Raw genomic sequence first — 24298 nt, 5'->3', positions numbered from 1 at the left:
AGTCTTTGGGTGGCTAATTCTGGCCCATGGGCCTTATGTTTGACACCCCTGCTCTAATTCAACTGCAGATTATTTTTCTTAGAAAAGTGATTACTTTTTTTCTATTCGTTTCATAAATATATCTGTGACTTGTTTATTTTCTATAAAGGGAAAAACAACAACAACAACAAAAAAAACCCACTCAAGAACGTTACGATTCAGTAATGTTTTCCCGGGTGTAGTGTCCGTGCCTTGCAGCTAGGTGGCGCCGCACCACACGCTGTACTATGGACGTGATTAATTGGTGTTACCGTCCACCCTCGGCCGGTCGAGGGAAGCTGTCCTCCTGCACCTCTGAGTAGGGAGTCCTCCTCGTCAGTAGCAGAGCAGCTCATGTGGAGGAAACAGCAAGGACAGAGAGCAGCTAGCATGCGCGGACAATTCACGTAAATGGCGCGATTTAAAAGGAGTTTATACCAGCGTCTGCTGTTTGTCGTTTTTCTTCCAATCACAGGTAAGAAGCAGGACCACTTTTACTCATTTTAACCTGTGAGTGAGCGGCGTCCTGTATGGACATCACAGACTGTCCCGTGCGGACGTGTGTGTTAGTCTGCGGACTTTAACGGAAGCTCGCAGATTCAGTTTAACGGTTTTAACTTTTAGCTAGCTGCCTAAAATAAACCGAAGACACGGAGGCAGTTTTTAAACATATTTGGTAAAAAAAGTTTTGTTATTTTAAAAGCCATAAAACATGAGTATTAAAAGCAATATGTCCTATTTTGGTTCATTCAACAGTCAGTCTTAACTTCAAATGTTCACCTGGTTAATTGTAATCCATTTACAGGTAGATATAAAAACTGTATTATCAGGGGGCCCGAATCGTACAGCTAAAGACTCCAGGTTGGATAACTTCGAAAATGTGAAGGAAGCCATCATTTTTCGACTTTTAATTGTATTTTCATATTTCATATATTTTCATATTTCTTTGTCATGTGGAAAAACTGATAAAGAGGAAGTTCCCCCAATGTAAAATGAGTTTAACATCCCTGCGTTAGAACATCTGAATGTACTTTAAAGGTACCACAGAGTATTAGTAGAAACTGTTAGTCAGGGGTTGAGATGAAATCAAAGATCAGATCCAGCTACCAAAGCAAAATCAATACATATAACAGAGTTGGTTCATGAGTAATATGAGAAAAGATTCTTATACATTTTATAAGCTTGTAAGATGTAAATATAGTTGCACGTTGTCCTGTTAATGCTTTAAACTACAGGCTTGGTCTAATAGGACAATCTGTTTCATCTTCAGCTTTATAGCCTTAAGTAGGTGGTGCAGGAAGACCTCAAGCTTGAGTGTTATGACTATACTGGACAGTAGACTTCCTGCTGGCAGGCCTTCAAGCCTTTTATATGTGATTTTTCCCTTAGTAGGTCCTGTAAACTGGCTCCACAGACACTGATGAGACCCAGCTAGAAAATATTAAACGTCTTTAATTTTTTTTACATCGGGCTGGTCTTAAACTCTTTAACTGGTGTACAAATGCTGTTAAATTCCTTAAATCGTAACACCTCTCTTCCTGGTCTCTCTGCCTGCAGGTGTGTTGTGCTTTAGTGAGTTGTTTTTCATCAAGGAGCCCCTCGATGTCACCGTCATGCGGAAAGAAGCAGCTATTTTGGACTGTCAGGCGCATGGAGAGGCGCCCATTGACGTCAAATGGCTCAAGAGCGGAGTACAAATCGCGGAGAATGAGCGGGTGTACCTGCTCTCCAACAGCTCCCTTTTTATTTCAGAGGTGGAGAGCAGAAGAGGAGACAAATCAGATGAGGGGTTTTATCAGTGCCTTGCTCAGAACAAGTATGGAGCAATCCTGAGCCAGAAAGCCCACCTTACAATCGCAAGTGAGTATCAGGGATATAAGTTGTGTAATCTGGCATGATTTGCTGTTATACGCATATTTATTTGATGCTCAGTCTGGTCTGGTCTGGGCAGCTTTGGTGGCAGCAAGAAGACGGACAAAGTCTTCAAAGTTAGAGCTTAAAAGGGATGCTGCTGGGAAATGAGGAAAATGCCCATTGGTGTGTTAATGAAGGACCAGGAGATTTGAAAGGTTAGGAGCAGTGTGGGATACTGGCTCTCCAATGCGAAAGAGCAGATGACCCCTATTCACTGGCCCTGGCTTTCATGTTATTGCACCCTGATGGCTTGAGGAATTGTTCTTTTTGAATGCTTTCTCCTCCTGCGTTGTGCGAGTTGGCCTCGTATTTTCAGGGGGAGGCAGGGGAGGCTTCAGACAGAGTTGGTCTTTTGGCACCTTATATCTTCTTCCACTCACAGGCCCTGAAATTTGCTGTCTTGTTGTGCCACTTTGTAAAATGTGTTTATTTATTTATTTTTAACCTGCCATGAGTGCGTTTTCTATTGCTTTTGATCAATTAGTAACCAAAAAATACATACAAAAAATTATTTATTTTTTTTGCAATGCTGTAGGGGAGGGGATTTTAAGAGCAGGTTGTGCCAAAACTGCAATTAGCATGTGTTACATAACAGTTATTGTGTTTACCTTAATTATTCTGGAGCGGTACCACAGGCAGTGCTTTCTGATAGAGCTCCCAGTCATAACTCAGACATTTTCTGGTGTTAAAAAAGTGTGGCTTGATTAATTGATTGAGTGGTTTAGTTTGCTTTATAGCTTTAAGTTAAGAGGTGATAAAGGCTGCCTGTAAGCTTTACTAGTTTGTTTTAAAACAGCACTTAGACCTGCTGGAAGGTCTATCTGGAAGCTCATAAAGTTTTCACATACCTGAGAAATGCTCAGTTGAAGGACACAGAGGTAGTAGTGGGGGTTGTTGTAAGTGGTTCACACACACACACACACACACACACACACACACACACACACACACACACACACACACAAATGTGAATTGCTGCTTTCCCAATACTGTGGCTTTACCCTGAGTGTCTAAATGACCAAACTTTATTGCAGGCCTTAGCAGGTCAGTAGGCATCGTAGGCTTAACCCAATTGTCTTCTGCCTCACTGCTCCGGTGAAAGAGTATAAAGCTTTTCACTCTCTTTTTGTCCACTCCCGGCTCACAAAAGAAGAAGGTATTCTTTGTGGGCAAAGTGGACAGAGCTGCTGGAAGTGGTCACCACAGCAAGGCTAATTGCACTAGTCGTAAAAGTTAAATATTAGTAGATCTGCATTTTGATTAATTATCATATGACGTGCCTGTTGCATGGGGGTCTGCTCATTGATGTCTGAATTTTGGAGTCTTTTCATGTGTTCCTCAGCTGATTTATGCTGCTTTTGCAGACGGTCTGCTCCTTGGTAGCTTTTTCAAACGTTGCTCCATCTCTGGATGGATGTTTGTTGTTGTTTGAGAAATATGGTGGTGATGGAAGGTAACTTTAAACACAGGATCCTGAAGCACAAAGGTGAGAAGGGATTTGGTCTTGATGAAAAGGAATGTGACACCTGAGCCTCATCGTGTGACTTTTGTCAACAGACCTCAGATTGATTTCAGTACAGGGACTCTTGAGTTGTCTCCTCAGAAAAATATACCACTACAAGTGAATACTGTATAAAAATAGGAAAATTTCCAATTTTATTTTTAGTAAACATTTACAGCTCTGGCGTATTTCTAGCTCCCATACTGATGTAATGTGGGCACTGTCTGCTAGTGAAAGGATATCCTCATCCTGGTGAAAGCTGATGAAGTGAAATGAAACAGTTTGTCAGAATATTCACTTAAAATTTTCCAGTAGGAATAAACACAGTGAAGATGTACAGTTCATTGACTCCAGTGGTAGTACAGGGAGTGCAGAATTATTAGGCAAGTTGTATTTTTGAGGAATAATTTTATTATTGAACAACAACCATGTTCTCAATGAACCCAAAAAACTCATTAATATCAAAGCTGAATGTTTTTGGAAGTAGTTTTTAGTTTGTTTTTAGTTTTAGCTATTTTAAGGGGATATCTGTGTGTGCAGGTGACTATTACTGTGCATAATTATTAGGCAACTTAACAAAAAACAAATATATACCCATTTCAATTATTTATTTTTACCTATGAAACAAATATAACATCTCCACATTCACAAATATACATTTCTGACATTCAAAAACAAAACAAAAACAAATCAGCGACCAATATAGCCACCTTTCTTTGCAAGGACACTCAAAAGCCTGCCATCCATGGATTCTGTCAGTGTTTTGATCTGTTCACCATCAACATTGCGTGCAGCAGTAACCACATCCTCCCAGACACTGTTCAGAGAGGTGTACTGTTTTCCCTCCTTGTAAATCTCACATTTGATGATGGACCACAGGTTCTCAATGGGGTTCAGATCAGGTGAACAAGGAGGCCATGTCATTAGTTTTTCTTCTTTTATACCCTTTCTTGCCAGCCACGCTGTGGAGTACTTGGACGCGTGTGATGGAGCATTGTCCTGCATGAAAATCATGTTTTTCTTGAAGGATGCAGACTTCTTCCTGTACCACTGCTTGAAGAAGGTGTCTTCCAGAAACTGGCAGTAGGACTGGGAGTTGAGCTTGACTCCATCCTCAACCCGAAAAGGCCCCACAAGCTGATCTTTGATGATACCAGCCCAAACCAGTACTCCACCTCCACCTTGCTGGCGTCTGAGTCGGACTGGAGCTCTCTGCCCTTTACCAATCCAGCCACGGGCCCATCCATCTGGCCCATCAAGACTCACTCTCATTTCATCAGTCCATAAAACCTTAGAAAAATCAGTCTTGAGATATTTCTTGGCCCAGTCTTGACGTTTCAGCTTGTGTGTCTTGTTCAGTGGTGGTCGTCTTTCAGCCTTTCATACCTTGGCCATGTCTCTGAGTATTGCACACCTTGTGCTTTTGGGCACTCCAGTGATGTTGCAGCTCTGAAATATGGCCAAACTGGTGGCAAGTGGCATCTTGGCAGCTGCACGCTTGACTTTTCTCAGTTCATGGGCAGTTATTTTGCGCCTTGGTTTTTCCACACACTTCTTGCGACCCTGTTGACTATTTTGAATGAAACGCTTGATTGTTCGATGATCACGCTTCAGAAGCTTTGCAATTTTGAGACTGCTGCATCCCTCTGCAAGATATCTCACTATTTTTGACTTTTCTGAGCCTGTCAAGTCCTTCTTTTGACCCATTTTGCCAAAGGAAAGGACGTTGCCTAATAATTATGCACACCTGATATACGGTGTTGATGTCATTAGACCACACCCCTTCTCATTACAGAGATGCACATCACCTAATATGCTTAATTGGTAGTAGGCTTTCAAGCCTATACAGCTTGGAGTAAGACAACATGCATGCAGAGGATGGTGTGGACAAAATACTCATTTGCCTAATAATTCTGCACTCCCTGTAGTTGTGAGGCCTAGGAGACACTGATGGGCTACAGGTACCTGTTTATGGAGGCTTCTCAATCAAAGTGGCCACGCCCCTAACCATCCTCTACCATCCAGGTGGATGAAATGTAGCTGCAAACATGCTGTAAATTTGGAAATTTTAACATGGATGTCTGTAGGGATTGATGTATGTTGTAGTAAGCCTTGAGAGGCCATTAGAGAAACTACAGTGTTTTGAAATTTGTGGCTCAGTTCTTGCAGTTGGTTGGTAAGGTTGATACTTGGTAGATCTGAGGACTAGACTAAGACAATTAAAATTATGGCCAGTGTGTTAGGAAGTGAATGCCTCATGGTCTAGACTGCGTCGCTGTTTTCTTCCTCTGGCACACGAACTGATCTTGATTCCCATCCCTACCTGCTGTCCAACAAGAAATAATAATAATAATTTTTGTTGATGAAATGGGCAAAAATAGCAGGAAAATGCATAGAACTCTGTTAAGTCGGGTAACAGAGATTATGATAACAGTATCCTGGGTTAGTGGTTTGTTGAACTTTTTTCATGTTTATAAGAACACAAATTTTCACAAGTGAAGTTGTCACTGTTTAAGAGAGTTTGGCATGAATTCTTACTCTGGGTAGTCTTCACTTTGTTTGTGCTCATGCTTTAAAGGAGGTATTCAAAGGAGCTGCTGCAAAGTTTATTTTACCTCGCTGGTGTGTCCACAGCCTGCAAGGTCAGGACTGTGACATTATTTTAAGTTGCTAAGGAATGCATCTGACTTGCACCAGCTTGGCACATTTTGAAGACAAATGCAAACCTTACACAGTGTGAACTGCAATGTGAGTGAAGGAAATGCCCTTAAGTGAGACAACTCAAACCCAAGATTCTTGTTTTTCTCCTCTGCTGGTTACAAAAGGTTACCATGGTTCCCCTGAACACCGGGCCCAAAGGTCAAAGGTTTCTTTTAACTGTTCAATAGATGGAGGTGCAGTGGGATGCAGAGTAGGCCTAAAATCTGTCCTGCAATAATGCTGGGTGCGCATCTGGCTTGATTAGTTTCCTTCATAGTGATCATGAACATCTATCTCTCATATGTTTTATTTCATACCACAACAAAGGATAAAACTGTTGCCAAAACCAGAACACAGGTATTTACAGAGTGACTTTATTAACGCTGTTCTCTGCTAGGGAGTTTCAAGACAATGAAGCCACTGTTTGTGAGTGCAGGGTTGCTGTTGAATGATTGGAAAACTTTGCAGCAGAGATAAGGAATTGGAGAAGGGGGATGAATGCTCTTTCCAACACTGCTCCCCCACTGCCCATTCGGAGCTTTGAGAGGTCACACTGCTCATGGGAATAGCTCTTTGTTTAGCCAGGCCAGTGGTCACTTGACTGTCCGACAGCCTGCATGGAGCAGCGCCACATCTGCCATGCAGCTAGTGATTGATTTTGTGGGTTTTTTCAGCCTTGCATTCTTCTTCTTGCTTATCTGCCCTTTTTTCTTTCAGAGCCTGTATCAATGTTCAGTAGAGCCAGTGATCATAGTAAAGGACTCATCACTCTTCATAATTAAATGGCGATGCTCTTCAATAGTGCTGCTGGAATTGGTTTATTTTAGTCTCAGCACGTGGTTCACTCCAGTTAACAAGAATCAGGCTCATAAGAAGAGTAGATTTAAGGTAACCTAACTCTACTTAGAAAAGTCATGGAAAGTGCATGTTGTTGATTTAAACTGTGTAACGTGCTTTTCTGCAAATCTCTAGAAAGCTAGAGGTGCAGTATTATTCAAATTGACATAATTGAAATAATCTTTTTCAAGTAAAAACAATAAACAAGCAACAGTAAACTGCCATAACGACCTATTGTGTGGTGGGAATTAAAACCACAGCTTTTATAACTGCTTATCCAATTAAATGAGACAGAGAAAAGACAATGACCTTTCAATTCATGTTATCTGTCAATTCTGGCTGTTGTATATTGTAAAAAAGCAGCTGGACCATCTGTACGGTTTTATTTTGTTGTAACAGAAACAACCGGAAGATGTCACTGATAGAACAAAAGACGAATTATTATTATTATTATTATTATTATTATTATTGTAAAACAGTATTTGAAAGCCTCACAGCTGGGGCAATGTGGTTTCTAGGTAGTTTTCCTGGCAGTTTGAACAACAGGACTAGTTTGGGGTGGTCACACAGGACTCTGCCATAGTTGGGTGCTATGCAGGATTTGTGGAGGTCAGAGGTGAGAGGTGAGATTGCTGGGAAGGGCAGATGGTCGGAACTGCTTTGTCAAGCCTTTAGGGAATAAGGCTGAGGTATTTACTCTGTTTGATTTAGGGTAAAGGCCAAAATGTTACACCAGAGATTGTTATGTTGGTATATTTTGGTGTAGGAAAGGAAATTACACCACATAACTCACTGTGAAATACACAGAATAAATAGCCGAATCAGAAAATGTGTATATTTGACTGAGTTAGAAAGAGCTCGGCTGTTTGCCTTGATGATTTTTATCTACGTCTTAGATGCCTCTTGGCAAACATCATCCCTCAAAGAGGGACCGCCTCCTGTTTTTCAGCTTGGAACAGTGCACAACAAACCCTCAGCAGTTAAAGATTTTCTTCCTTCTTGTCTTAGTGGTTAATCAATAATCAATGATTGTCCCGCTGTTTGTCAATCGAGCATCACTCGAGTGAATGGAAAGGCAGAGTGGGGAGGCAAAGGATCAGAGCAGCTCATCTCTCATGCCCTGCAGTCATATCACTTCAGCAGGGTAATGGCATTTTTGTAAGAGGTTGTGTTAAAACAGGAGGGGCAGGAGAGGGCCTGGGAGAGGCGGTTTCAATGCCTCTCTCTGCTTCTGTCCTCACATCAAACATCACAGTGGAGCTAAGGAGGCAACAGCTTAAGGCTAATTAGATTAAACGTGTCCATGGTGAAGACATCTGATCCTGACAACAGTTTGACTTTTGTCCAACGGTTCATCAGAAATGGATGAAACCAGCAGCCATGCCTTTTTAATGTTTTCATTCATGAAGTCCCTTGCATGACACAAAACCCCAAATAGTCCTAATAAAACTGCAATTTAGTAATTAGAAGTTAATTTTATCTCTGGAATCAAACTACAGATCCTTTCTTTCCTCTCCAAATGTCAGCTTGATTTGAAGCTGACAGTTTCTGTTAAATGTGTAAAAGTCATAATTCACTGAACGCAGTCTGAGTTCTGCTGTTGTTTAACACCACAGCAGCTGGCAGCACTGCTTGCACACAGCCATCCATCACCCCCTCCCCTATATGCACCACTGTGTGTTTATTGCAGTTAAGGGATTTCCTGGAGACTTTTCTCGAAAGCAGAGGTTATCATAGCACTGAGCTAAAAGAAAAGTATCCCGATAAGGATGTTAAATATCAGAGTGTAAAGGATTATAGCTGGCAATGAGTAATTCGGATATCATCCATTTCACTGTTTGGTTTATGCTTGTTTCCTCTGTGGTTTCTCTTTGTTTTCTTCCTTATTTGTAGTTTCTTTGGTATTTCTCCATGCAGCATCTCCAAACGTCTCTTTGGATGTTTTTTTGCAGTAAACATGTGACAGACGTGGTTTTAACTTGATATCCTGCTTCCTGTTCTTTTGTGTTTCTTTTGCTGAGTGCTGATGGCTCACTGCAGCAGAAGCTGCTCTGGGTGTGTGCTCAGAGGTTAAAGAGCACCACAGTGTATTTGTTTATCCATTGCTGAATGGGTGATGGTTTTGACTTAAAAACGGGCAACAGCTTTTGAAAATGGACCTACTGAAATTGAAAATTTAATTTGTTGGTCCACTGCAAAAATCCTTTACAGTCTACTGATTTGTCCATGTATGCCATTGATAATTTTATTTATTATAGTAAATGTTAGCAAGCTGTGGGGCTCACTGTTCTGTCTATCACAGACAAGAGTGCAATTGATTTCTTTTAACAAGCGACTGACCTCCTGCTTTTTAAGTAGAGGGGGGCATGAGGATCTGGGTGTCTTTCAGGATTTTTGTGACTCAAGAGGAACAGCTATTCAAAAACTTGAATAGATTTACACAAACATCTAAAAGGTCCTTATTGTAAATCTGGTTGGGTCTTATTTGCTTGCTGCTTGGCTGGTGGCTGACACTAGCTCAGTTTCAGAGAAACCCAATCCACGCAGGATGTAGCTGTTCCACTCCAGTCACCACCTTCCAGCAGCATGCTGCATGTTTACAGCTTCAGGAGCATGCACGTCTGTTTTCTGATATCTGACTGAGATGGATGGATGATGTCATGATAATCACAAACTTGGATATGCTTGTAACACTTTGATTTGTTTTGACTGAGTTGAGCAAAACCTTAAATGTAAATAATTATTGTTTATTATTTTAATGGTACACATTAATTCTCTGTACTTCTGCATACATAACAAGTCTCTAATCTGTCTCCTGGTTGGTTTTGTTGCAGGTATTTCCTCATTTTCAGTCCAGCCAACGTCTATTGTGGCGACTGAAGGCTCAGTCGCCAGGTTTTCCTGTAAAACTGTTGCACACCCTCCTCCCATCATCACTTGGGAGTTCAATCGGGTCACATTACCCCTCGCCACTGAACGGTATGCACTCTGTTGTTTTCAGTTTAATTTCATCTTACTCATTTACATTATTCCTACTCAGATTTTAGATGAGATTCTTTATTAACCATTATTTCATGTTGTCTAAGATGTTTCATATGAAATTGGTCCATATTGTAAGTATCATTTTTGTGTGGGTGCGTGTGTTTCTGTCTTTCAGAATCACAGTCCTGCCCAGTGGTGTTCTTCAGATTCAGGGTGTGCAGCAGGCTGATGCTGGAAATTACCGCTGCGTTGCCACCAATATTGCTAGTCGACGCCGAAGCACGGAGGCCACCCTCACTGTGACCCCAGGTGTGTTAGCCAGCTCACTTTTTGCAGACTTGTAATATTTAAGCACACAGTTGAGTTAAAAAGTCTGACTCTGAAGCAGTTGTTTGTTGAAAGCCCTACAGCTCACCATGTGCACTAAAGCTGTCTTCTGCTCTCTCTCCACAGGTCCCAGACCGCAGCTTCCCCAGAGACCTCGTATCATCGCTTCACCACAGAACATCTCGGTGTCACTGCACCAAACTGCCATCCTGGAATGCATGGCCACAGGCAATCCCCGACCCATCATCTCCTGGAGCAGAGCAGACAGCAAACCCATTGATGTTTACAACACCAAAGTGCTGGGGAACGGCAACCTCATTATCACAGACATCAAGCCCCAGCACGGAGGAGTCTATTTGTGCAGAGCCACCACACCTGGCACAAGGAACTATACCATGGCCTCAGCTAATGTCACTGTGCTAGGTAAAAACAGAATATACTACTCAGGCTGTTCATGATTTCTATTTGTGATGATCATGTAGAATTGAACATATTGCTGTTCTTTTTCTAAAGCACCGCCTTCCTTGGTGGAGTGGCCTGAGAGCCTTACGCGCCCCAGAGCTGGCACCGCTCGCTTTGTGTGCCATGCTGAAGGAAATCCAACGCCTCGCATCACTTGGCTTAAGAACGGAGAAAAAGTTCACTCTAATGGTCGGATCAAGATGTACAACGGGTATGTTTCTCTTCAGTTCATTTAAAGAGTCATTACTGTGACCCCAAATTATCATAAGATGATATTTGAAAGTTCTAGTTGACCAGAACTTTCAAATATCACACAATGTTTTTCTTGTGACATTACCAATAAGTCTGATGTGTCACATGGCCCTCTGCCTATTGAAAAAACAAAAGTTGTATCCAAGATGGCCGACTTCTAAATGGCCACCATGGTCACCACCCATCTTGAGGAGTTTGCCCCCTCACATATACTAATGTGCCACAAACAGGACTTTAATATCACCAACCATTCCCATTTTATTACGGTGTATCCATATAAATGCCCCACCCTGTATATTTATAAATGTGCCAATGGAAATTTTGTTGGTTTCCTCAAAATTTTCACCTGAAATCATCTGGGTCCATACTCTTTATCTCTGGGTGTCTCCAGCAAACTAGTCATCAACCAGATCATCCCTGAGGATGACGCCATCTATCAGTGCCAGGCAGAGAATGAGCAGGGATCAGTCCTCACTATGGCGAGGCTCATTGTGGTGATGTCAGAGGACCGGCCAAGCGCACCCAGGAACATCCGAGCTGACACGGTGTCGAGCTCTGCCATCCTTCTGGCTTGGGAGAGGCCTCTGTATAACTCGGATAAAGTTATTGCTTACTCTGTACACTACATGAAGGCTGAAGGTGAGCAGAATCCGCACACACGTTTTGTTGTTGGTTTTTTTTGGTAACAGGAACAGTACATTAAGACAGGATTTTCGTGGCAGTTTCAGAAATCCTACTTTCTGTCAGACACTGTGACGTTAGTGTTGTGTTGTTGTACTCCGGAGTTAATTGGAACAGCTGCGTTTTCTGAACCAACAAGACATGTTAAGCTTAAAGATGCAGGGTTCCTTCCTTTGCTGGATAAAACACAGGATGCACTATTCACAAAAAGCACAACGGTTGTAGTGTGGCAGCAGAAAAGCCTTAAAGCCTTTCAGTTTTCCTGGGAACTTTCTTTCTATTGACAACAAGAGTCACATTTAAACAATGCAGCATTTCAGGAAAATGTGCAGGCTGTGCATTCAAGGACTGCACTTCATTATAATGCCACTGACTTCCATTGAGGAGGAGAGACGTACAGAATTCAACTATTGAAAAAAGAACACCTGCTGGATTTTTGGTGGGAATAAGGATGTCTGAGGAAAAAAAACAGGATGTCGCTGAACAAATAACTGACATCTGTCAGGAATTTGTTGCACTTTTCACAGATTTTTTTTGTCCTCTTGGTGCCACTTAAAGAAGCTGGTTATCAGGCAGTGTGCTCTTTACCTGAGGTTGTTGACAGAGGCTTGGGACTTAACTGAAGATCTACTGAAAAAGGGAACTTTTTAGCCAGTGTGATGGAGTGGCCAAAAGTGTGTATTCTATGAGGGAAAGATAGTTTAAATTGGACAGGACGTCAAGCTTTGTTAAGACTTCCAGGGAGCCGTACTGAGGCATTCAGACTACACAGAATACATTTTTGTTTGCCTGAAGTACCTTAAGTGAGAAATTAGACCAGGTACCAATCCGTCTTTGTTTCTGACTTGGCTGGTTGTTCCAAGGGGCAGGAAATGAAAACTGCAGCTGTATAATGTTCTTATTACAATGAAAAAACCATGGGAATGCACAAAGCAAGCTGAGCAGTGGTAAAATAAGACAAAGTGACTGGACATACATAAAATGTTGAATAAATTATGAAAACCTACAGTAACAAAACTGTATCATATTGTTGCTTATTTTTGGGGGCTGGGGGCTAAAGTTTGAATGTTCTGCTTTTTATTGTTATCTCAACATTTTTTTTTAATCCTGTCATTTGTCCAGGGTTAAACAATGAGGAATATCAAATTGTCATTGGAAACGATACAACTCGCTATATTATTGATGATCTGGAGCCAGCGCACAACTACACCTTCTATGTAGTCGCCTACATGCCAATGGGAGCCAGTCGCATGTCGGACAACGTGTTTCAGCACACACTTGAGGACGGTGAGGTCTACAATAACAAACAAAAAAATCATTAATGCAGTCAATACAAAACAAGAAATAAGCCCTGTTTAAGTAAAAACATTACATTGAACTGAAGTAGATACTGAATTTTCTGCAGATGGGTTAGCCATGGTCTTTCCTGTGTGATATAATTAAAAACAGGATATGAGGCTGTTTCATATGTTTTTTTTTTAGTTGCATAGGTGGTTTTACTAGAGATTGCTTCTTCCATTGTTTGTTTTTATATTTCAGTACTAATACATCACAGCACAAGTCCCTGACAGCGGATAGCATTTTTTGGCACATATGACGGGGTGCATTGGGAGGTTTGAATGTCCAGTGTTAGCTACAAGGTGGTGCAAAACAAGCAACTTCCTCCCTGTTTGGGCATTTTTTTAGGCTTTCAGATTGGCTAGCACTGGGAAACAGAAGGTTTGAGTAGATGGAGGAGTGGTGCTCGGTGTTCAGAGCCTCTCTTTGACGTAATACACAGGAAAGAGTTAAAAGACAAAAAACAAAGACAGTCTGAAACTGAGTTCGTAGAGCACCGTGAAGCTTTTGGCTTACAGGTTTACTTGTACGTGCTCTGAGCTCATCATTTAAACTTTGGTCCACAGTTCCCCTCCGCGCCCCTGAGCTCAGCCTCACCAGTCGCAGCCCCACAGACATCCAGGTGTCTTGGCAGCCTCTTCCAGACAAGCTGAGTCGTGGCCGAGTCTGCAGCTACCGCTTGTCCTATCGTACCAGTTCTGACAGCGCGGTCTCACAGATAGAACTACCTGGAGAAAAGACCCAGCATCTCCTGGAAAACCTGCAACCCGACACCATCTACCTTCTTCGAATTGTTGCTGCCACCAGCGTAGGGTGGGGTGAGCAGTCCGCCTGGACATCGCACCGCACCCCGAAGGCATCCGGTGCTCAAGGTACTTGAAGAATTGTCCTCATAACCTCTAAAATAGAAGCATTTAATCAAAAATATGAAGTCAGAATTGTACTTTAAATAGATTCTCATCCAAGCAGAGGAAGTTGAGTCAAAAATGTGAATTGGGCAAGAGATTGAGAAGAGCACACTTTAATAATCTTGTTAAGACATTGCATTTGTTTCTCTCTGACCTTTGCCCTGTGCTGTCAGTAACATTGGAAGGGCTTCGGTCATGGGTCATAAAGGGAGACCTCGGGCTTCAGAGCTGGACAGAATATATGGCTGTTTAGAGCTAGATCTGAAGCTTTGGGAAGGGGGAGGGGAGGATTTGTTTTTTTTTTTCTGTCCATCTCTTTTACCCTTAGTGTCCAGTGTAAACTCTGAAAGGCAACTTCTATTGGCAAACTTCATTCCCATCATTCCTAAACGTGTGAAACAAGCTTCCTTATCTCTACGTGTGGTTTCTATTGAGTATTTAAAAGTGTGGGGGGGATGGGGGCACTATTTTAATTTTTCAAAAACATTTACCTGGTCAGGACAGAAGCTTCCTCTGTCACTCAAAAACAGCTCAAATAATGGATTGTAGTTGTTTTAGGATCAAGTTCCTCTTTTGTACGACTTTATAAGAAGACTGTGACGTACTTATAAAAAATAAATAAATGTGGTTCGTATGGTCTTATTCTTCTGCAGTTCCCCTGGCTCCTGAGCTGCATCTGGAGTCTTTAAACTGCACCACTATTTTGGTACATTGGCAGCTGGCACCCAGAAACTCAGCGAGTGTGCGGGGCTACAAGCTATTCTACCATGAGGAGAGCCAGCCTGAGAGGACCCCAGTTCAGTTTCACGCCTCGGATAATAAACACACCATCGGAGGGCTCGGTGAGTTTTCACCTTAGGTTACCTTCTGCCACCAATTTGGCTGTTTGGGTCATTTTACAGTATTTTCACATGAACACCAACACATGATGGAAGTTTCGTGTTTACTTTGCAAGTTTTAAGATCTGTTAAGATTTTGAGACAATCTTTGAAAATGTTGATTTTTAACAACGTGTTATTGGTTTAACAGTACTTGTTTTTTTTATTAATATTGCCTACGTCATAATTAAAGGTGTCATAGTTTAATGATTTAATATGGCTGGAAATAGATATTTGCTATGAAAAGATGTGTTGAACTGATGGGGTTCTTTGCAGGGAAAGTGTGTGTGTGTAATCAGAGACCGTCTGTGTTTTGGTAGCTGCTGCATGTGAGTTCCCAGCTAAGACATTTGTTTGCTTGCAGTGTCCCAGATATTCAGATGAAATGATCAAACTTAGCATAATTTGAATGCCAGTAGTCTAACAACTAAAGTAATGGACAAGGTGTACATCCTGTTGCTTACCTGCCTTGTTGCTTGTTTATCATGTGTGTATCTCTGTCATTTATGGAAATACATACAGTAGAGAAAGCAGTCTTTAAGATTTTTTTATTAAAATCTGGATGCATCTTTTTAGGGAACGTGAGCGATTAATTAGCTTAAGTCATGTCACATTTGGAGCAGAGGTTCTTTAAGTGGGAAACATATCAGCATCACATCCAGTTTCCACGACCTCTTGACTTCTGCAGGACATCAGTGTGCAGCTTTTCTGCTGCTGCTGAATAGCATTCGGGACACATCACAGCCTCTCTGCCCTTTAGGTCAGATTCATTTTAGCTTTTTTGTTTGAGAGAGGAAAGGGAGCGCAGGCTAGCTCCAAGGACAACTGACCATATGTGGCCAGAGGAGGTCAGCCAGGTGGTCAGCAGCTGAGTTGTAAATCAGAAGCCTCTGTGCTCAAGTGAGATCAGAAAGGGAGAAAGACAAGGAGTCACTCTATATTACTGTAGGTGTGAAGTCTAAATGATACAGGTGTTCAGTAAGTTATAATTTACTTCAGTAAACACTACAACTGTTTAGGCTCATTCTGCCACATCCTATGAAAAATATGACAACTAAACCCATTTCTCCTGCTAGGATTAACTCATAGTTGAATCTAGTGCAGATAAAGTCACAGACACTAAAATTACTTGCCTAGATATGAAGTTATACCTGGAATATTATTTTAATGATAGCTATAGCTTGAGGTGCTGGAAAAAGTAAAAAGATTCCTCTGTATTCAGCTAAAGTTTGTGTGTGTGTTGGGGGGGGGGGGGGGGTTTCAGTATTTATTAAACGTTTTAGCAAGAATGGTTGTATGAAATATTTCTAAGCTGTTTTGGTTTTCTTGTTTTTTGCCCTGAATATTGGATGTTCTGGGAGGACGAGCGAGCTGTGGTCACTCTGTAAAATACAGCTTCTGCTGAATTAAAAGAATCATCTTTTTGTTCCTCGTTGTTAAAACAGCTTTCCATGGCCGTGTTTTAAAGAGGGTGAGACTGTTTTGTGGAGGCTGATTTATCATGCCTTTTATGACTCCTTTGAGCAGTGTTGCTGGAGGAGAATTAAGATCAAAGACTCCTATTCTGTTTGGTTTTGAGGGCCACAAAGATGGTGTATTAGCCAGAATTTCAAGGAAAACCATCCTCTGACCAACTGAGAGCTGTTGGCTAAACAATGAGCATGCCCTGTGAGCTCACTATGTCACAGGTTTGAGATTTCTTCCTCATAAATTAGCTGCAGCGCTGTGCATGGGGAGAAAGGTGTGAACTGAAGTGTCTGACGTCCTGTTTGGCAACGCATCCTGCAGCACAGAAGGCATTTCTGTGCTGTGAGCAGTCTGACATTTCCTCTAACTATACCTGCTTTCTTTTCTTTTGAAATTATTTTGATAATTATATTTTACACAATCTTGTTACAACATTTGAATTCTTGTTAAAAGGAAGTTTGCATTGGAAAAAGGTTGAAAGGAAATTTGGATGTTAAAATGAGTCAAAAAGTAGCATTAGCATGAGTTATAAATATTTTTGACTACATTGGCATTTGTCACAGTAAGCTTCTGGCCACTCCAGACCAACTAAAGCTGTGGAAGAGTCCAGTGAATTCAACAACTCTTTCTTTCTGTCTTATTTATTTGTTATTTTTATTTCTATAAGGGGAGAATGTGTGTTTCCTTCTTTTAGAAGCAATATTGCCTCACTTTTAAGGTGCTCTTTAAAGATGATCAGGCAATGAGCAATGCTCTCAGCGCCATCGGCCAGAGGGGCCTATGGCGCGATATGGCAGCCTTGCTTCTGTCAGTCTGCCCCAGGGCAGCTGTGGCTACAGCTGTAGCTTGCCCCCACCAGTGTGTGAATGTGAGAGTGAACGAATAGTGGAATTGTACAGCGCTTTGAGGGTCTCGAAAAGTGCTATATAAATGCAATCCGTTATTATTATTATTATTATTATTATTATTATCCAGCTTAGATGATAGGCAGTAATCCGTTACATCAGTCTAGTTGTAGTGAATTTTCTCCATATTCCCTTATGGGTTTTCCCCCCCTGTTTTGGATTTACATTTAAGTGGTCTTAGATGAATTATTGGATTATTGAATTATGAATGAATACAATAACTGTGTCTGTTACACTGTTATTTACTGCAAATTGTTCTCATTAGATAATGGCAGCTAGTAAAGCTGATTGAAATGAGCTCGTAGACTGATGCAGTGTTAGTCACAGAGCGTCATATGCTTTGGAAATATTTATGGGTTTATAATTCAGTGTTTCAGTGCCTGTGTTCTGGCAGTTTTACATTTCAAATTACATTTTATAGCTTAAGTTGCCTCGCCCCATGTGGTTACTTAATAAGAAAGCTGCCCTAAAACTATATATAGGTTTGTGTTTGCTTTTCTTTTAAACTCGGCTTTAAAGATGTGCTAGAAGCAGCTTTGAAGCTGTTTATCATTGCAAATCAAATCAGCTTGTGCTGTGAATTAATTTTCTCATAATCTACTTGATTTTGTATACAGCAGTCAATAGTATTGATTTCTGAACTGTCATCTGTAGGAAAAACCACAAGCTGCTGATTCAGCTGCAGAAGAACATGCTCTGAACTCACTCATGACAACCCAGATGATTGAAAGCACACCAAAAAAAGCAGGAATGTGGTTTTAGAGGCTCCAGTTTGGTATAAATGGCACAGTGATGTGACCTTTCCTCGCATGTGTATTCTTTGCTTGGCCCATGAACGGCACAAGTTGTCATAGCTGAAGCTTAAAGACCTCTCATACCTGTTGGCACCAGGCAGGACTGCAGATTTATCTCACAGCTGCAGGCCATGTTGCATCTTGTCCACTCCTTTTATTAAACATGAGGCAAAGCATGTTCTGTGTGAAATACAGTCTTCATTTTAAAAAGGCTATGTCATGTTTAACCTGCATGTGTGTCTGCTGATTTGTGTTGGAGGCTAAAGACAGGAATAGTAGGGGTGGTGGTGGTTAATAGATGCCGGTGTGAGGGCTCTTGCAGGAATTGACATTTATTGCCTCTCTTCGGGCCTGGGGGCCTTTCGCAACAGAACAACACTGCAAGGGCCAACAGGAACTGCATTTTAGCTGTTTAAAAAAAGGGGGGGGGGGGGATCACAAATGGCTTGAATATCCCCAAACAGAATAATTTATGGGAGTAAAAGCCTGTATCCCAGTGGGAAGGACAGGAAAGCATCTTCTCCTGAGGAATGGCTTTGAAAGCGGAATACAATGTGTAGTATTGTAGCCACATTTAAAATTTGTAAATCTAGTTCTGCATATGAAAAATACCTTCCAGCAGTAATATTTACACTCAGTCTTTAAATTAAGCAAAGAAACCCCAGTTATACAGTTGTGAGTGAATTGTTTCATGTAAGAAGATGGAGAAACTTCTTAAACATTTTCAGTTTAACTGTGATGCACTCGCAGCTCGAGGAAAGTGAGTGAGTCACTTCCTCTGAGTTGCATCTTCCCCTACAACATTTGTAATGATTGTGCTTGTTTAATTAAAAGTGACTTTTATTTATTAAGTCTCCTCATTTCTCTGTTTTTTTTACTACAGTTTATTTTTGCTTTTTTTGAGTAGCTAATTTGATGGATTTTGAAACATGCCATGTAAGTTTTTTTATTACATGTGCTGTAAATTAAACAGAATAATCATCAGGAACACTTAGTTCAGACTTATCTTTTGTATTTCTTATCTTTTGCTGTTGCAAAATCCTCGTTGTTGTCATTTGTTGCTTTGATTTTGTTCACCTGACTGTGTTGTTGAGAGCTTCAAGAGTCATCTTCATGGTTTTATCAGGACACTTTGATATGATGCTACTTTAAGCCAGTTTGACTCTTGGTGGTTCCCTGCTTTTTCACTCACTTCCTCCGCTTGACCCTCCCCCTTCAAGGGGAGAGAGGTAACCCTCCCCCTTTTTTTGCAGGATTTAGCTTGCCCAGATTCCATGTCAAAGGTCGTGGCCCAGATGTCACAGCTTCCCCCCACTCATAGCTCCTCTCTCACATAATTATGGCAGGCCCATTGTATTGTGGGTTTGGGTAGAGGTGCATGCTACATGCCTACTCCTCTTTAGAGGTAAGGCTTAACAAGCGGCTCAGAAACTCCAGATAACAAGGAGGACATTGTAGAGCTGTAGAAGTCGAGGAATTCTGCTTTCACTTAGTTCTGGAAGTAACAAAGAGAGGGACAGTCCTTCTTCTCTGTAAACATTTGTCTACTCTGCAGCAACTCATGAGATACTTTACATTGCTGAATATTGTGTTCTTTTATTTTTCCTCATTGCTTTTAATTGTCTTTAGGAATAACTAAGGTTTTAGGCTTCCTGGGCAAAAAAAGAGGTTCAGCTCATATTCCACACCCATGACCCCAGATTCTTTCAGTTTTATCTTGGCCTGACCTGTTGGCCCTGGTGTGGCTTCAGTGAAACTCCTCAGGGCTCTGTGGGGGTGCAATGTGTGTAGCTCCACCCACGCTAAACTTTGCAAACTTCCATGGAGATAAATTCATCTCCTGTGGTCTCCCTATTCTCTCGAGCTTCTAAATGTCTGAACATCAAATACATCTGTTTGTGTTGTCTGCGGGACACACAGGACTCTGATAGTAGTAGTTGTAGTCGTAAGGATTGATTGGTTTGGATTTTGTTATTTTGCACATCCACCTGGTGTTTCTCACCAAACTGTGATCCTGCATCTTTGAAACATTATTTAGAGACTGTGGGTCACCTTTTATTTAATGTTTGTAAGCACTGGAAATTATGACCATTTAGGGGTAAAAGGGACATGTGGTCAGTTGGCTATTGTTCAGCAGAGGGTCTTCAGGGTCACGAAGGTCTGCTACTACTGCTGACCATCAGCAGTGTCCTTCCCAAGGGGTTTTCACTCCAGATTTAACCCCTAGATTCAGGACCCGAGTAGGTGTGGCCACTGACCAATGACCAGCAGGCCTGACGGGGCCAGAGAAAGAGCTTTCTTTATATGTGGTCAAAAGGCTGGGGGTGACAGGGTGATGGATGGGGGGGGGGCTTATCTGTTCTGCTGCCTTGGGTGGTGTCAAAACTGACCAAAGGACTCGCAGCACAGAGCATCTGTCGCCCTGCCCTACCCCTCGTTCTCACCACGCCATCAAACCAGAGCACATCACTGACCTCACACCCACACCGGCCAGCTCTCTTTCACACAGCACCCCCACTTCCCATTAGCTTTAGGAAACACATCTGGCACTGTTGTGGCCTATACTGACTTGTGTAAGGAATTGTCAATCTAAATCTTTAGTGCTCTTTTTTGTTTTCATCTCTTAATGTAGATCCAAGGAAGAAGTACCACGTTAAGATCCTGGCTTATAATGTTGTGGGAGATGGGTACCAAGCAGACCAGACTATCAGCACCCCTGGATGTGTCTGTAAGTCCCACATTATACTAGAAAAGTCAGACCACATGGTGCAGAAAAAGTGGGGGAAAATAACAGTACTAATCTAGATGTACCTCTCAGCTGTTCGAGATCGCCTGGTACCCCCTCCACCTCCTCCACACAACGTGTATGCTAAAACCAACAGTTCGACCGCCGTCTTTCTGCACTGGAGCCGACCAGCATTCACCTCCAGCCACGCAGTCAACTACACCGTCCGCTGCAATCCAGTTGGTCTGCAGAATGCCTCCCTGGTGCTCTACCTGCAGACGTAAGAAATTACCCTTCAGACCAAAGTGAACATGACTACATGTAGATTGATTTTCATATTTGTTAGTGTGTAATTTCACCTGCATTTGCTGCATTTACTGTTCGACTGCCTGGTTTCCTTTCATAGTTTAGTTTTTATTTTAACAGTATTTTTTTTAAACAGTAACAGTAATTTTGATTTTTTTTAGCAGCAGCTGATTATCACAACCGTAAATCAGCTGAACGCATTTCTTAAACTGTGTGTTTACAACACTTTAACAACATAAATGCTGTCTTCACACTTGTTTGGGAAAGTTTACAAGTACTTCTTTCTTTACGCTGCCATCACAGCTCCATATCGCCCTCTTCTGGCCATTTTTTGACCCTCTTTAAACATAGCTGTCTGAAGTTGGCTGTAATGTCTTGCCAGTAAGTATTGAATCTGTAAAGGAGATCACAATTCTTAAAGTGTGCATGTATTCTGCAGGAGTGAACAGAGACTCCTCGTGCGAGATCTGGAGCCCAATACCAAGTACGAATTTGCTGTTCGCCTCCATCTTGACCAGCTGTCCAGCCCCTGGAGCCCTGTGGTCTATCAGAGCACCTTCCCTAAAGGTGAAAATGCAGAAACATCTTATTCACCCATTAATTTCTTCATTTCTTCATGCACAAAGACGATCCCCATGTTAAAGCTGTTCTGAGTTCACTTTGTCTTTTCATTCTCACCTCCCAGCTCCCACGCGACCTCCTTCCAACATCAAAGTGACTCTAATTGAAGAAGACACCGCACTTGTTTCATGGAAGCTCCCAGATGAACTCAACGTACCTGTGACACGCTACACAATCCTGTATGCCTCCAGAAATGACTGGATAGCGGGGGAGTGGCTGGTGATGGAAAGGGAAGGTAAGGAGAGACTCAGAACAAGAGCATTTATGTACAGGTGTGTGTATATATGCATGACTGTCAAGGAAACGGTCATCTGGGAATCAGTGACTCTGCCTCTGTCTTCATTGTAGTCCCAGAATTCTCTAGAATAGCCTGAGTTCACTGCTTTGTCTTACTGCCAAGTGGTTTAATGAGACTACAACAAAGACTTTGATTTACAGCCTTGTTGACCATTTGCACATAAAGATGCTTTTAAATCTCTTCTGTAAATGAACAGCCTATATCTTTTTACTGCAATAATGGATGGTAAATAATTATTATACATCTTATACTATGATAGATTATTGCTCACAATTTGACTCTTAGTAAGTACACACAATAAACCGATTTCACAGGTATTGTCAGAATTGATTTCAGTTATGTGTGTTTATTTTTTTTTAATCTTGAAAAAACAAGCATATCTACACTGTATAAGACAACACAGTAAGCATGTGTCAGCTGTTTAATCGGACAGTTTTTAAATGCGTTACGAAGGATAAGTCATCAGTAAAATGAATGAATGCCCAGTTTTTAGTGGAGCCAGTCAAGCTTTTTGTCTTTCTCGGTTACCTTTACACTTGAACCATTCTGCTGTTTGTTTGGTTCAAAATGTTATCAATTACAAATTTCAGACTCTTGCAAAGTCCTTTCCCTCCCCTGAGCAAAAACAGATTTATAAAGCACATTCTGTCCAAGACGTTTTTAGGAGCAGATGACCCTGGGCAAAGACTCTGTTCCCATTTTGACCCCTTCACAAGTTTTGCCACTGGCCACTGGGTGGTGTTAGTTAAGCCCCACTCTTCTGACCCCCACCTGGATCCCTCAAACATTCCACTCATGTAGCACCTCTAATAAGAATTGTTTAAATAGTAAAGAAATGGCTCATCATTTTTGGTCTTTGCTTTATGGAAATTTGTTGTTTTTAGGTTACTTTTTTCAATGGTTTAAACATTTTAAAAAGTTGCCCTTTAATAGAATAAAACACCCCATTATTGTCATTGTACATGTACAACGAAATTGTGCATTTGCATTTTTTTATTCCTTTTGCATCGAGCCAGGAAGGCAGTATCCCCTTTTTTCCAGGTATTTAGTTTGTATTTTCCAAAATTCCCAATTAATCTATAAAGCACATATAAATAATATCACTCGGTCTTCCTATTTTCATCTTCGTAATATTAACCGCCTTCGTTCTTCACTCACTCCAAACAGCACTGCAATTCTTGTCAATGCTCTTGTCACATCTCGTTTAGATTACTGTAATTCTCTTCTCTACGGTCTACCTCATAAATCTCTCCGTAAATTGCACTTAGTTTAAAATACAGCTGCTCGTATTATATTCCGAATTAGATCAACTGAACATATAACACCTGTTCTTAAACAGCTCCTTTGGCTTCCAGTTCACCTCAAGGTCAATTCCAATATCCTGCTTATTACTTTCAAAGCACTTCATAACCTTGCTCCCATATATATATATATATATATATATATATATATATATATATATATATATATATATATATATATATATATATATATATATATATATATATATATATATATATATATATATAAAATCGTGTCCATACATACGAGAGGGTGAGTACGAGTGTACGAGGATTACAAACTCTCTCACCACTTTTAAATCGCATCTTAAAACTCATCTGTTCAAAATTGCATACCCTTCATCATGATTCCGTCTTAGTCTATTTTTACCTTGTTTAGCTTTTTATACTTGATTTTACACTTTCATGCTTGTTTTTTGTTTTGTTTTGTTCCTTGCATTATGTTTTTATTTATTTATTTATTTGTCCCATTGTAAGCTGACCTTGAGGGTCTTTAAAGGTGCCTATAATAAGATGCATTATTATTATTGTTATTATTATTATTATTATTATTATTATTATTATAAAGGTTACTGTGAAAACATAGTTAAATAAAAAAATCCATGATTGTAAATGTCACAGGATAGTTCTAAGCTTGACCAGTATATTGGTTACGAGCTATTTGTCGTTATACCAATATCCATATTTATAATATATAATAAGCAAAAAATTTTAAAAATTAAAGAAGAGGCGGGAGAAACGCCCTTTAACCTTTTTATGGGTGTTGGTATTGCATAGTGTGTCCACCAGAGGGTGCTCTGCAACTTCCTTGTTGGAACATGTTTTGTTTGGAACGCTCTTCCCAAGCTGAGTTGGGACAATTAACAATAAAACAGGATTTTTAAACAGAATTGCTATATTATCTTGGTAAGGACTTGTGAGTAACTGCAGATGACTGAGATTTAGTGTGTCTGAAAGAAAATAATAGATCAGCTGGTATATTAGATTTTTAAATTGTTACATATCGGTCTAGTGTCTGATAGTATTGGTATTAAGCACCCTGTATCAATCTGGCTCTAGTAAACATTTTTTTTAATTAATTGT

At 40.9% G+C, this 24298-nt stretch overlaps 1 protein-coding gene across 1 annotated transcript in view; it reads left to right on the top strand.

The window, feature by feature from the left end:
• Positions 1 to 239: 239 nt before the first annotated feature.
• prtga (protogenin homolog a (Gallus gallus)) overlaps positions 240 to 24298 on the top strand; it is a 29684-nt gene continuing 5625 nt past the window's right edge. The window contains exons 1-14 of the mRNA XM_084933141.1: positions 240 to 493; positions 1576 to 1878; positions 9805 to 9949; positions 10128 to 10261; positions 10406 to 10702; positions 10793 to 10952; positions 11385 to 11632; positions 12797 to 12961; positions 13579 to 13884; positions 14574 to 14762; positions 20597 to 20692; positions 20783 to 20969; positions 21435 to 21562; positions 21681 to 21851. Coding sequence (XP_084789267.1) covers positions 430 to 493; positions 1576 to 1878; positions 9805 to 9949; positions 10128 to 10261; positions 10406 to 10702; positions 10793 to 10952; positions 11385 to 11632; positions 12797 to 12961; positions 13579 to 13884; positions 14574 to 14762; positions 20597 to 20692; positions 20783 to 20969; positions 21435 to 21562; positions 21681 to 21851 — 2593 coding nt within the window. The 5' untranslated portion in view covers positions 240 to 429. The remainder of the gene's footprint in view (positions 494 to 1575; positions 1879 to 9804; positions 9950 to 10127; positions 10262 to 10405; positions 10703 to 10792; positions 10953 to 11384; positions 11633 to 12796; positions 12962 to 13578; positions 13885 to 14573; positions 14763 to 20596; positions 20693 to 20782; positions 20970 to 21434; positions 21563 to 21680; positions 21852 to 24298) is intronic.

The sequence above is a fragment of the Perissodus microlepis genome, chromosome 1, assembly GCF_051167445.1.
Source record: "Perissodus microlepis isolate ML-2025 ecotype Zambia chromosome 1, ASM5116744v1, whole genome shotgun sequence".
Lineage (NCBI taxonomy): Eukaryota > Metazoa > Chordata > Actinopteri > Cichliformes > Cichlidae > Perissodus > Perissodus microlepis.
The sequence above is the reverse complement of the archived record's forward strand: the minus strand, read 5'-3'. Positions and strand labels throughout refer to the sequence as shown.